Here is a 14669-nt window from a genome sequence, read left to right on the forward strand (position 1 = left end):
AGAAAAGGAAAAGAGGTTTTGTTCAAAAGATTAGAGAAATAGAATGCTAGGAAGAATAATTTAGAGGAAAAATTTTAAATACTGGGGGAAAAAAACCGCATTATTGCTGAATCCTTGAGAATGGATGAGATATGTGAAACTGGCTTTAGCAAGGACAAAGGACAGTTTATCCTTAGAAACAGTAGAGGTGGTAGAGTAAATAAGAACAGAAACATGCAGGTGGATAGAGGATGTGGTGATGGGAGACTGAAATTTCTCTTTGGATTGCTTCTATTTATCTAGTGACATAGTTAAGGCCATCAGATGGTGGAAAAGGCATTGCCTCCAGATAGAGTAGCTAGAAAATTAAATTTTCAAGGGTTGGGGTTTGGCCAACCAAGTGTGACAGAGTAACAACAGGGCAAGCTCTATATGCAAAGCAATAATTATAATGATTGACCACAGAATTTAAGCCCAGAAAGATGAAAGTGAGGATACAGGGGTAGGGATGAAAGTGAAAGGCAGGTAAGATTGGTTTTCAGTGCTGACATATTGAGCTTTAGTACAAAAGAGAGTAAGCTAGAATGGTAAGGAGGTAGAGGTTGAATACTAGGATATATAGAGAAACAGTATGTATAATGGTTAGAACTTGGATGCTGGAAACAATACTGTTTGGGGTAACATTCTGGTTTGAGCAATTGTAGCTATAAATCAATGGGCAAATTATTTACCTTTCTGTCTCAATTTACTCAACTATGAAAGTGAATAATGAGGACCTATCTCTTAGAATGTTTGCTATTATTAATACTACGTAATGGTTACAGTTACTGTTAAGTGAATGGCTAACTTAGGGTGGAGGACAAAAATCACTGGGAAATACATCAAAGAACTGAAAGACCACATTATCGGAAGGATAATCTGTGTGGATACTGAAATCACGAAGAAATAAGACAGGTCTTGAATACTGCTAAAATTTCGTATTCAGCCCATGGTAGGATTATTATATTGTTGCACGTTAGTGATAAACACAAATTACCTAAATTTGGTCATTTGTTATTGTTTTTAAAACTATTTAAGTTTAATGTAGAATATGTTTTTTGCTAAATTTAAAATTTTACCCAAATGGTCATTTCAAAATTTTTTTTTATGTTTGTAGAATATATTTCAACAACAGCAACAAAAGGTTTCTCAACAATCTAGACGTGTTCAGAGTGAGACACTGAAACAGTTAGCAGTTCATAAAGTCTATTGTACAGTATGTGGCAACAATGCATTGTTATAAAGCATAATGTATTTATGGAAGTAGAAGGTGGTTCTTTCTAAGTTTATGGGAAAAAACATTTCAGACTTTTAGCTACTTTCCATTTTGAATTCATTGTTTCTGATTTAACTTAAGTGATAAGTGGATTTTTACTTTAGGATTCTAATGGTTTTGTTAGGATTATTCCAAATAAAAAAATGGTAAATTGGGAATCTTATTTAGAAATGTACTTATCATGCATATAATCTGTATGTTATTAACACTTTAGTCATAGTTCTCTGTTTAACTAGAAAGTCTGTAAATAATTTCTAGGTTGTGTATCTCTTGTTTACGTATTCCCAGTGTTTGTTAAATAATAAAAAGCACCCAAATGGGAGGGTGTCTCTGGCATGTCAGTCCAGAGGCATGAGGGCCACAGTGGTTGCCAGTGTGGAACCGAGCGAGGGAGCAAGCCCAGAGTGTTCAGCCATGGCTGAGCTGTACACCAACACCATGATAGCCACCCACACCGATATACCATATGCTGTGGCCTGTGCAGCAAGCTGCTCAGTGGCCCTGTGTACTGTGTACTGCCTCAAGCGCTGCAGGAAGGCCAAGCCAGTGACTGTATGAGAGTACCCCAGGAACTCCTGAAAGACCTATTATCAGGACCAGTACCCCTGAATGTTCAGGGGAGGTCAACAAGGACCTAAACCCCTTTACTCCTCTTATAAGACATCCAGATTCCTAATTATGCCTTTATGCAAAACTTGGCCAACATGTATGACGGTCCTCTTGCTCTCACTATTGCCAACCTCAGCTCCCAGGACAGTTCTCTGAATGTCAAGGAGTTGTAAGACCTCTGACCTCACTTGTTCTTGGTCATTGATGGGGGAGACAAACTGGGGATGGCCAGAGCCCTGAGTGTTGCCTCGGCTCAACTATGGTTGACTTACCTGTGCATAGAAAGTTTGGCATCATTCGTCCAGGCTGTGCCCTGGAAAGTACTACAGCCTTCCTTCAACAGAGGTATGGGCTGCTCCCCTAATATGCATCCTACTTGTGAAACTCAGGAAGCAGGAAGGCCCATGGTCTGGTGCTGAATACTATGTGTTGGTCCACTGATAACTGCCAAGCCCTCATTTGCAGAAGCCACTGGAACTACAGCACTAATGTGTCTTTCTGAACACTGTAGACCAAGCCCCAGAAGCTGCATCTGGGGGAAAAGCAAGATTTATTATTTGTAGTCTCATATATCAGCCAAAGGCTGAATGGAGATGTTAATTAACATTCCTAGGTGGCCTTATTCTAATGAGTTTCTCCTTTTTTCTTTCTTTTTTAATTTAAATAGCAGATTTAGAATCTAATGAGAGCCTCCTGTCTGCTGGGTGGTGGCATTTAAAATAGTTCAGACCAGCTAAATGTGCCAATGCTGTTTGAAAAGTCTCAGCTGACCAAAGGCATCGACTGGGCTCCTGAAACTGGAAAACCAGGTAGAGCCATGGAGCCACTCTCTCCTCTGGGCTAGCAGGGCTAATGGTGTCAAAACTGCTGGCGGGGAGAGCAGTCATTTTGGTCTACTACTGGGATGTCTGCTCAGTTGATGGGGGTTGTCCAAATTAAAGAAGACTGGGAAATAAATCTCCTTATCCTCTTCAGCCAGGAACTTTTTTTCTTATTTATACATAAATTAAATTGTAGTTAGTTATGCCTATAACACTTTTATCTAAATCCAGTGTTCTCAGTAGCCTTTTGTCTGTTTAATGTGGACTAAGTGTTAAACATAATTACTGTTGGGCATTTGAACTTTGTTTTCCTTTAGTATAAAGAAATACAGCTGTAAAAAAAAAGTACCCAAATGATAAAAAATAAAAATAAAATGATGTTTTACATGTAAGTATCCTCAAATTCTTTTTGAAAACAGGCAAAGAATAAACAATATTCATTACAATTAATGCTGTGTAGGAGCTGTGAATATAACAAATTACAAAAGCTAAATTCAACACATTAGTAAGGCATAATTTTAAGTATGTTGTTCAGTACAAAGTATAATTATGCATAGATTGATAGTATTTAAACTGGGAAGCACAAATCAGATCCTACACGCATACACTTTACTGTAAGAGACTAAAAAATACTGTTATATTGTAACCCTCTATTTAACCCTTTTCCTATTTAGAAAAAACAAGTGCAGCTCAGTGCCAATGTTCATTTAATTTTACAAAAATACACTCTTTGAGGCTGAAGCAAATCTGACTGATTACAAAATATAAAAAGTGTTCTTTGAGTTATTTCTAAACAGAGGTAAACATCAGAATCACCTGAATCATCAGAATCTCTATTTCAGAAAAACTGGATTCATCAAATGAATCTTCAGGCATTAAGTTCAAGAACAAGGTTAACATCATAGGTAGAAATGCTACATTTTCTAGGATTTGATATTTTCAGTGACAGAATGTTACTATATTTTGTAACTAGAAATATCACTGTTAAAAACAGAATGCTGGTCGAGTGCAGTGGCTCATGCCTGTAATTATAGCACTTTGGGAGGCCACGGCAGGCAGATCACTTGAGGTCAGTGGTTTGAGACCAGCCTGGCCAACATGGTGAAACCCCGTTTATTAAAAATACAAAATTAGCTGAGCGTAGTGGCGGACACCTGAAATCCCAGCTACTCAGAAGGCTGAGGCAGGAGAATCACCTGAACCTAGGAGGTGGAAGTTGCTGTGAGCCAAGATCATATCACTGCACTCCAGCCTAGGCAAGAGACCAAGACTCCATTTCAAAAAAAAATTTATTTAAAAGAATGAGGAAAAAGAATGCTATCAGTAAAATGATGTCTTTTGTTTCCAAAGTCAATATACTAAAGCAATGCAAAAATACTAATAAAAGCAATACGTTTTGTGGCAAAGTTATCTTGGAGTAATGCTGCAGCCACAAGCACCACTGGTGAGTATTTTCAGCACAAACAGAAAAACAGTTAAAAGCAGTTTTGATATATATCATATTAAAATTGACATAATGAATTAAGGCTAATTAAATCAAGTGGTTGAGTTATCACAAAGTCATGGCCAGTTTGTCAGCTTGGCTTCCTTCATCCTCAGATACCTAAAAAGAAGACAGTAGCAATTGCCCACTTTACTCTGTTGATAAGCAGAGCAGTTAAAAGTTACATAATAATTAAACCCTTCATAACCTGTTGTGTACACAATAAAAAAAAAATAAAGTTAGGCCTACAGAGTATTCACACTGCTTTTGCCAGTATTCTATGCCTTATGTATTTGTACTGTATTTTACAGTGACTTTGGTAATAACCCTGCTAAAAATTTAGATTTCAGTCTCCAGAACAAATAGTATGTTTCCCAAAGTCCCACTAAAATTTCAGAGTTAAACTACCAAGGATCCTGGCTTTGGTTCATTACAAACCTAAAAAGTTTTTCTTACCTTTACACCTTGAATGAGACCATTCATGAGGAATGTATGTTGAAGAAATGTTTCATGTAGAACCTACAAAAAGCAAACAAACATCAAGACAAATTCAAATTTAAGTTAAAGGGAATATTTTCTGCCTCTCTTAACGGCATGCTACATAAATGAGCCCTACAATGAAAAATTATTAAATATCAATGAAATAAAAAATAAATAAATAAATAAATTGTGGTACATCCACACTATCACTAAAAAATGAGCTACCAAGACATTAAAAAACACTGAGGAAACTTAAATGCACACAGCTAAGTGAAACAAGCCAATCTGGAAAGGCTACATATTGTATTGTATAATTACAAGTATACGACATTCTGAAAAAAGTAAAACTATGGAAACAATAAAAAGATCAGTGGTAGCCAGGGACTGTGAAGGAGGGAGGGATGAATAGACAGAGCACGGGGGATTTTTAGGGCAATGAAAATGCTTTGTATGATACCATGATGATGGATATATGCATTATACATATATCAAAACTCAGAGTATAGAATACCAAGAATGAACTCTAAACTATAGAATTTGGGTGATAACAATATGTCAACATAAGTTCATCAAATAAAACAAATGTACCCCTCTAGAAAGGAATGTCCATAGTAAAAGAGGCTAAGCATACATAGGGGAAAGGGATAGGGAAATCTTTATACTTTCTTCTCAATTTTGCTGTAAACCTTAAATGACTCTCTAAAAAAATTAAGCCTTTAAAAAAAGGAAATTATAATCCACTCACAAATTATTTCCCATCTTTCCTCTAACAACATTATTTTTAAGGTTTAGAAAAAGTTTGTCATCTCAGCTACTGACATTTGAACTCTACTTGCCTGTACTGAAGAAAAGGAAAGGCAAATGAAGGACACCAAATATTTCAAGTGAAATATCAAAGTTCTCAGAAAAATCTTCCAAAAATAATAAAGTCAGAGATATAGAAATTGTCTTGAAAAAATATAAAGATTAGAACTCGAGTAACTTGATTTGTCAAACGCATCACAAAAATATAACAAAATACAAAACAAAAAAGCATATTTTAAAAAAATGCTTATCTTATCATGTCAATTATTAATCCATTGTCTCTCAGCCCCACATTCTCCCTTCTATACTCTGTCAGATCAGAGCTAAGAGACTATGGACATTTCTCTGACTCCCTTTGCCCACAGGCTTCCTCCTACTTTCTGTCAGTGGGAAGAGGGTGGAGTGAGTGCTGGTGAACACCACACCAACAACGCCAGGGTTCTCTCATGCTGTCAAAGGAGCAGCAGTGCTGGTCCTTCCCTGCCCTCACCTCAAATCTCACCCTCTTGACCTCAGACCACCCCTTCAACAATTCTACATGGAAAATGATCCAAACTTGCATTCCTTTTGTACAGGTGATGCAGTTTAGGAATAAGAGACCATCACTTTAATTTGGCAAAACCATATCCATGGATGAATGACAGTATGGGCCCATTCTGAGCAATCAAGCCACCATGCAGGCAATTCCTCTAAAAATTTTCAATCCATGTTTTTAAAGACCTTTCTACTGTTTCCTACCCACCCTCCTCACAAAAAGGAAACAGTGAAATCCTACTAGAGAAAAAAGTAAAACAAGTCAGTAATTTTTTAAAAAACGCTAACCTTCATAAAATAAAGCAGTTGTAAACAAAACAGCAATATTCTACTCAGACTTTTGATAAACTATAAAAACAAAAATAAAATATGTAAATAATATAGCTACAAAAGGTAACAACTGTTATCAGAATAAAGTAAACCTAGTAATAAAAGGTATATTAAATAACTCAGCTAAGATCAAAGCTTTCATTTTTAACATCTCTATATTAAAAAGAAAACTCAAGTTTAGCCAGGCACAGTGGCGTGCACCTGTAGTCCTAGCTACTGAGGAAGCTGAAGTGGGAGGACTGGCTTGAGTCTGGAAGGTCAAGTATGCAATGAGCTATGATTGAGCCACTGCACTCCAGCCTGGGTAACAGAACAAGACCTTATATCAAAATAATAAAATAAATAAATAAATAACACTCAAGGAAAATATCCCCTTTAAATATTCTTGAGAAGGATTACACTAAACATAAAATAAAATGGCATTTGCTTGAAAAAAAAGGGAAGCATTTTAAAACAATTTTAATTTTTAAAAATGACATTTGCTTCTTACTTTTAAAACAGTAACTATAAAACTTTGAGAAATGAACTCTCTTCCAGTAACAATAAAGCTCAGAAATACCTACAGGTATTAAATAAACATATACCTACACTCATACAGAGCTGCGTTTCTCTACTTCCACAGATATAATAGAAAAAATATGAAATTAAATTTACAGCATCCCTGGAAAGCCAAGAATCATTAGGCGCTTCTGGATGACACAGAACAGATGAGAAAAGGCCGACAACAAAACCTGAAAGAGCTGAAGAAAAGTGGCACTGGAAGGTGAAAGAGAAGTCCTTGAAGAAGTTAATTTGCTAGAATCCAGAAAGAAACCTCCCAAATCAGAGAAGTAGGAAAAAACAGTCATAAATGAAAGGGTTATTAAAAGGGACCTACATATTTGGCCCCAAGATAACGATCACAAGCATAGTTCTCTGAAAACTGTGGGACTTCTAAGTGGGATACTTGCAGAATTGAATGGGTTGAGATTCAAAACGGATGGTGCCCTGCCCTAGATCTCTTATGGCTGCCAAAGTGGACAAAGCCCTACAACCACATGGTAACCCCACAGAGTACTTCAGTACTCTATGGTACCCACACTTTCACAGAGCAAGAGTACCTATAACCAGACCCTGCATTAAATTTTACGGAATAGGCTTTCTACCTGGGCTAGAGAACTACACTCTAGTAACCACAGGTGTCTAGACTACAGGTGGAAAATTGGCTACAGCCTGACTGTAAACCTGGAACTGCCTCGGCAAAATTATGACTGAGACAGTGAGACACATCTAACTTAACTGACTCAATCTTACTTCTAACCTCCAACCTGTCCTTGTTCATTCCTGGGCATAGGCTGAAATAACTTTGGGAGAAACTTAGTTTATAATTTTAAAAACAAAGATAATCATAGCCATTTCCCGAAGCAGACCTCCTTCTTGCCTGGGGATTATATTGCCTTTGTAGGACTAACATTAGCCACACGATTAGAAATTATGGTTTAAAAGTCATGTGGCTGGAGGCTACAAGATTCTGGCCCTCCCTAAACTGCTCCTCATATCACTTCTTGAGATATTTTGCAGACCCTGCACTTGATGGATTCAGCTGGCACCACCCAGGTTGATAAACTGGCTCATCTAATCTTGTGACCCCCACTTAGGAAGTGACTCAACTCAAGAAGACAGTTCTGACTCCCTATGATTTCATCCCTGACTAATTCTGTAGTGTGGTTCATTTTCCTCAAGATTGCCTCGGTCTAAGCCTTGTTTATGTCTCTCTATATTTTACAATCGCCTCTTCAATATCCACAAAATAATTTGCTAAGAATTTTGATTATGATTGCATTGACCACAGATTAATTGGGGAAGAACAGACATATTATCTTTTTTTGTTGTTGTTTGATTCAAAGTCTCGCTGTTTCATCCAGGCTGGGGTGCAGGGGCATGATCTCAGCTCACTGTAACCTCCACCTCCTGGGTTCAAGCAATTCTCCCACCTCAGCCTCCTGAGTAGCTGGGATTACAGGTGTGTGCCACCAAACCTGGCTAATTTAGTACAGATGGGGTTTTGCTGAAGGTGGTCTTGAACAAAATAGTGAAACAGATGTCATTAGACAAAAACCACAGTAAAAACTGTTGCAGACAAGCACTGATGGATGCTAAAGTAGGCCAACAGAACAGGAACAAGTCATCTGGATAGTCTCAAAGTATTTCTCCACAAGATACTCACTTGAGGCCAGGAGTTCAAGACCAGCCTCAGCAAAACCCCACATCTATTAAAAAAAAAAAAAAAAAATTAGCCAGTTAGCCAGGTGTGGTTGAGGCAGGAGAATCACTTGAACCCAGGAGGTGGAGGTTGCAGTGAGCCAAGATCGGGCCACTGTACCCCAGCCTGGGTGACAGAGTGAGGCACTCAATCAAACGATTAAAAAACAAACAAACAAAAACAACAACGACATGTCCGTTCTTCCACAATCAATCTAGTCAATGCAATCATAACCAAATGGGTATTGAAGAGTTGATAATAAAATACACACACACACACACACACACACACACACACACACACACACACACACACACACACGTTTAGACCAAGGCAATCGTGAGGAAAATGAACCACACTACAGAATTTATACAGGATATTAAAGATATTACAGCCAGGCATGGTGGCTCATACCTGTAATCCCAGCACTTAGGGAGGCTGAAGCAGGCAGATCACCGAAGGTCAGGAGTTCAAGACCAGCCTGGCCAACATGGTGAGACTCCGTATAAAAATTAGCTGGGTGTGGTGGTGCACGCCCGTAATTCCAGCTACTCAGGAGGCTGAGACAGGAGAATCACTTGAACCCGGGAGGCAGAGGTTGCAATGAGCTGAGACCACACTACTGCACTCCAGCCTGAGTGATTGAGTGAGACTCCATCACCCAAAAATAAATAAATAAATAATATACATATATATATTACTATAGAAGTTAACACAGGATGGTGTTAGCACAAGAAAATATAGCTCAATAGAATACTAAAACATTTAGAAACAAACCCATACATAGACGGTTGTCTTATTTATGACAAAGGTGACATAGTACAGTGGGGAAAAATAATTTTTTCAATAAATGATGCTGGTTCAACTATGCATTCTTTTGCAACCAAAGTGAATATTGACCCCCCCCCCCACCAACCAAACACAATGATCTTTTTAGATGATAGGTCTACTACAGGAGAACAACAAACCAATAAAACTTTGTAGTAAAAAAAGTTTTCTTAAACAGGATTTTTTAAAAAGGACTAACCATAATAATAATAATAAAAAAATTGAACTACATAAAAATGTAAATTCAATTAAAATTAGTGTAATCCAAAGGCATTAAGAGAGGAGAAAGGCATACATAATATTAAATACACATACACAAAGGCCAAACTGTCATATTAGAATTGTGACAAGGACAAAAATTACTTAGGATTGTTTCTGGGAGGGTGGTATAGTGCTGGATATATAAGCTGGGTGCTCTGGCTCACATCTGTAATCCCAGCACTTTGGGAGGCCTGGGCAGGCAGATAACTTGAGGTCAGGAGTTTAAAATCAGCCTGGCCAACATGGAGAAACCCCGTCTCTACTAAAAATACAAAAATTAGCTGGGCGTGGTGGGACACGCCTACATTCAGAGCTACTTGGGAGGCTGAGGCAAGAGAATTGCTTGAACCCAGGAGGCAGAGGTTGCAGTGAGCCAATATCGTCCAACAGCACTCCAGCCTGGGTGACAGAGCAAGACTCCATTCCAAGGGGAAAAAAAAAAGGCAATCTAAGAATAAGGAAAAGATATCAGCAATAAGTACGTGTAGGTATATAGACACACACATACACATGAAAAAAAAATTATACCCAGAATATATAAAGAACTGCTACAAATAAGAAAAAGGAACACAACTCAATTTTTAAAAAATTGATGAAACATTTCAACTGACACTTAACAAAAATATATTCATATGGCCAATAAATATGTTATACGCAAAGAGGTTAACTTCACTGGTCATTAGGGATATGTAAATTAAGACCATAATATACCCACCAGAATGAAATTCAAATTGCTGGTTAAGATATGAAGCCTGCCTGGGTGAAGAATAAATTGTTCATCCACTCTGAAAAACTTTTAGCACTACATACCGACATTGAACACAACCCTGCAATTTTACTCCCAGATATATAGTCCAAGAAACATAGACACATGTTCACCAAAAGATATATACAAGAAATATTACAACAGCAATATTTTTAATAGGCAAAAACTGGAAACCCAAATGTCCAATACCAGAATGGATTTGTGTCAATAGATTCCAAGATCATCTCTAAGTTCAGCAATTTGCTAAGAGGATTCAAGGACTCTGAAACTGTCATATTTATAGTTCATTACAGAAAAAGGACACAAAGCAAAATCAGCCAAGGGAAAAGGGACATCAGGAAAAGTCGGGAGGAAGCCAGGTGCATGCTTTTAAGAGTCCTCTCCCAGTGGAGTCACAAATAAAGCATTTTAATTCCTCCAGCAATAAACTAGAACAATGGTCAGGCATCGTGGCTCAACCCTATAATCCCAGCACTTTCAGTCTTAAGCGGGTGAATCACTTGAGGCCAGGAGTTTGAGACCAGACTGGCCAACACGGCAAGACCCCATCTCTACTAAAAATACAAAAACTAGCCAGGAATGGTGGTGCCCTACTCAAGAGGCTGAGGCAGGAGAATCACTTGAACCCAAGAGGCAGAGGCTGCAGTAAGCCCAGATAGTGCAACTGCACTCCAGCCTGGGCAAGAGCCAGGCTGTCTCGGAAATTAAAAAAAAAAAAAAAAAAAAAAAAAGAAAAAGAGAAACTGTGACAACATCATGCAAAGTGTTGTCTACTATGGAAGCTCACAAAAGTCTGGGCATCCATGGTTTTTAGTGGCCAGTGATCTTGAAGGGCACTAATGAATGACCAGTTACCAGAGCTCTAGTTCATGAGAAGGAAAGGAGGTGTTCACCATAAATAACGTTTGCACAAACTAGAACAGCGAAGTTCAAATATTCAATCACACAAAATGCAGAATGTTCCAAGAGCTCAATTCTGGCCTGTTGAGGACCAGTCACAGAAAACGGTCCTCTCGGGAAAATGAAAGATTTGAGCAACTCGGCCCTGCTGAGTTAATCTTTTCCTGCTCAAGATAACAGAAAATCATACGTGGTTATGTTACAACCACTATACAACAAAGAAATGTTGCTACGTACAACCTGGATTAATCTTATAAACCTAAAAAGCCAGACAACAAAAAGTATGTATGATTAGTATTGTATGATTCCATTTACATACATAATATTAAATACACATACACAAAGGCCAAACTGTCATATTAGAATTGTGACAAGGACAAAAATTACTTAGGATTGTTTCTGGGAGGGTGGTATAGTGCTGGATATATAAGTGTACTTACTGTATAAAAATTCACCACCAAAACCTAAAATGCAATAAAATAAATAAATGGGGAAAAAAAAAAATAATAATAATTCCTAGAAGTAAAATTGCTGGGCCTAAAAGTATTTATATTTTTAGTTTTGGTAACTAATTTCCCTCTAAAAAGGCTCTATCATTTTTTCGTACTTCCAACAGATGTGAGAATGGTAGTTTTCCCATACTGTCACCAACTTGTGAATTCATTAAGAAAAAATATTAACTTGTTTAGATGCACATTTATATTATTTATTATGGCATTACTTATATGATTTGTCAATTACTTATTACAAGTGAGATTGGGCAGTTTTTAAAATACTCATTGGCTTACTTTTATTTTTTTCCATATTGTATTTGTCCATTTTGTTTTGCTATAATGGTATACCTGAGGCTGGCTAATTTATAAGAAAAGAGGTTTATATTAGTTTATGATTCTACAGGCTATACAAGGAAGCATGACACCACACCTGCTTCTGGTGTGGGCCTCAGGCAGCTTCCAGTCATGGCAGAAGGGGAAGTAAGAGCAAGCGTGTCACATGGTGAGAGAGGGAGCAAGAGAGAGAGGGAGGAAAGCCATGCTCTTTAAACAAGCAGATCTCACGGTAACTCATTGCCATGGGAGGGCACTAATCCATTCATGAGGGATCCGCATTCATGACCTAGACACCTCCCAGTATGCCCACCTCCAACACTGGGGATCAAATTTTAGCATAAGATTTGGAGGGGACAAAATATCTAAACCATATCAAGTATAATATTCTGATTTTACATTTCTGTAAAAGTCTGTAGTAATTCTGTAAAATTAATCTTCTAATATTGTCCAAATCACTATATATAGGTTGTGTGCTTTTTTATGAAACCTGATAAAGAGACTAATAATAAAATCACATAGTTCGTGTATTTAGTTTATTATTGGTTTTTTGACCATGTGTGCTTTCAAGGAACTAGGCTAGGCACCGAGGACACAAAGAAATATGTCTTTTATCCATTTCCCATTTATCTTTTTCCATTGATTTTATAAGCTAGTCATAAAATAAAAACCTCTGTCTGTTAAAAAAAAAAATCATCAAGCTGTGTATTTATAATTTATACACCTTTCTGTACACATTATACTTAAATTAAAAGCTTACACAAAAAGGTCTCTGGTTCCTATTTTATTTTAGCCATGAGGAAACTTCAGGAAAATATATCATTCTATAGAATCATATTTTCCTCAGATCAAACTCCTAACACAACTGAAAATCCTATAATTTTATACTGCAAGGGTAGGAGAACAGCTTCCCTGTTTTCCGTTTTTTAGAAGAGTCAGGGAAATACAGAAATGGAAAAGTTCAAAAAGTATTGAGATATCCACTAATCCAGTGGTTTTTCTAACTATATTCCTCAGAAATGTTTTAGGGACTCTATATGATTTGAATTTCTTTCTTTTTTTTTTTTTTTTTTGAGATGGAGTCTCGCCACGTTGGCCAGGCTGGTCACAGACTCCTGGCCTCAAGTAGTCTGCCCTCCTTGGCTTCAAAGTGCTGGGATTACAGGTGTGAGCCACTGCGCCTGGCCAAATATTTACTATTTGTCCCCTTACAGAGCAGCAGGTTGCTCCCTGCTGTACATGATGATTCATTTTTTCTGTTGCTGCTTTAAAGATTTTCCTTTGTCTTTCTACAGTTTGACTATGCTATAATGTATATAGGTGTAAATGCCATTTTTATTTTACTTGGGGTTTGTTGAATTTGTTGCTTCTGTAGATTAATGCTTTTCATCAGATTTGGGAAGTTTTTGGCCATGATTTCTTCAGCCTGTTGCCCAGGCTGGAGTGCAATGGTGTAATCTTGGCTCACCACAACCTCTGCTTCCTGGGTTCAAGGGATTCTCCCACCTCAGCCTCCCAAGTAGCTGGGACTACAGGTATGCACAACCATGCCCAGCTAATTTTTGTAACTTTAGTAGAGACGGGGTTTTGCTTTGTTGGCCAGGCTGATCTCGAACTCCTGACCTCGTGATCCGCCCACCTCGGCCTCCCAAAGTGCTGGGATTACAGGCATGAGCCACCACACCCAGCCTTCAATTTCTTTTTAAAAAATGAATTATAAACACTATATTAAAAAAATTGTCGCCGGGCGCGGTGGCTCACGCCTGTAATCCCAGCACTTTGGGAGGCCGAGGCGGGTGGATCACGAGGTCAAGAGATCGAGACCATCCTGGTCAACATGGTGAAACCCCGTCTCTACTAAAAATACAAAAAATCAGCTGGGCCTGGTGGCGCGTGCCTGTAATCCCAACTACTCAGGAGGCTGAGGCAGGAGAATTGCCTGAACCCAGGAGGCGGAGGTTGCGGTGAGCTGAGATCGCGCCATTGCACTCCAGCCTGGGTAACAAGAGCGAAACTCCGTCTCAAAAAAAAAAAAAAAAATTGTCAGACTTCTCACATTTAACATGGCATTATAAAAAGGTTAACAAATTATCTTTCAATACAGCCAGATGAGCCCATTTCATTGCTCTGAAATTCAACCAAAGGTATAAAACAAACTGAGAGCATTTATTTATTAAGTTACTGAAGTTCAGTTAGAAACGGTGGTTTTCAGTTTTGAGCTGCTATCAGCCTCTTGCCCCTCCCAATAACCTCAGCTCTGTGGGTAGGTTGGTTTAAACAGGCCACTGCTGCTGCTTGAGAGGACTCATTGGATTTGAAGTGGTGTCAGTTAACGAGTCAAAGAGGGAAGGCTAGCGGCAGACTGGTGGACTAGATCAGGAATATAACAGGGAGTTGTTGAAGGTGAGACAGCCATAAGAAGCTTGAAAAGCTCTCCCCAAATCCCAGGTTGACTCTAGACTACACACATGCATATGAGATGGGAACATG

At 38.2% G+C, this 14669-nt stretch overlaps 1 protein-coding gene and 1 pseudogene across 9 annotated transcripts in view; one reads left to right on the plus strand and one right to left on the minus strand.

The window, feature by feature from the left end:
- Positions 1-14669, minus strand: part of MFSD14B (major facilitator superfamily domain containing 14B) — a 98581-nt gene that overhangs the window by 37087 nt on the left and 46825 nt on the right. For all 9 annotated transcript variants that reach the window (XM_032260511.1, XM_032260513.1, XM_032260516.1 and 6 more), the window contains one exon: positions 4664-4726. In XM_032260511.1, the coding sequence (XP_032116402.1) occupies positions 4664-4726 (63 nt within the window). The remainder of the gene's footprint in view (positions 1-4663; positions 4727-14669) is intronic.
- Positions 1646-2285, plus strand: LOC116538170 (annotated as a pseudogene).

This window comes from Sapajus apella, unplaced genomic scaffold, assembly GCF_009761245.1.
Source record: "Sapajus apella isolate SASKATOON/1434 unplaced genomic scaffold, GSC_monkey_1.0 scaffold118, whole genome shotgun sequence".
NCBI lineage: Eukaryota > Metazoa > Chordata > Mammalia > Primates > Cebidae > Sapajus > Sapajus apella.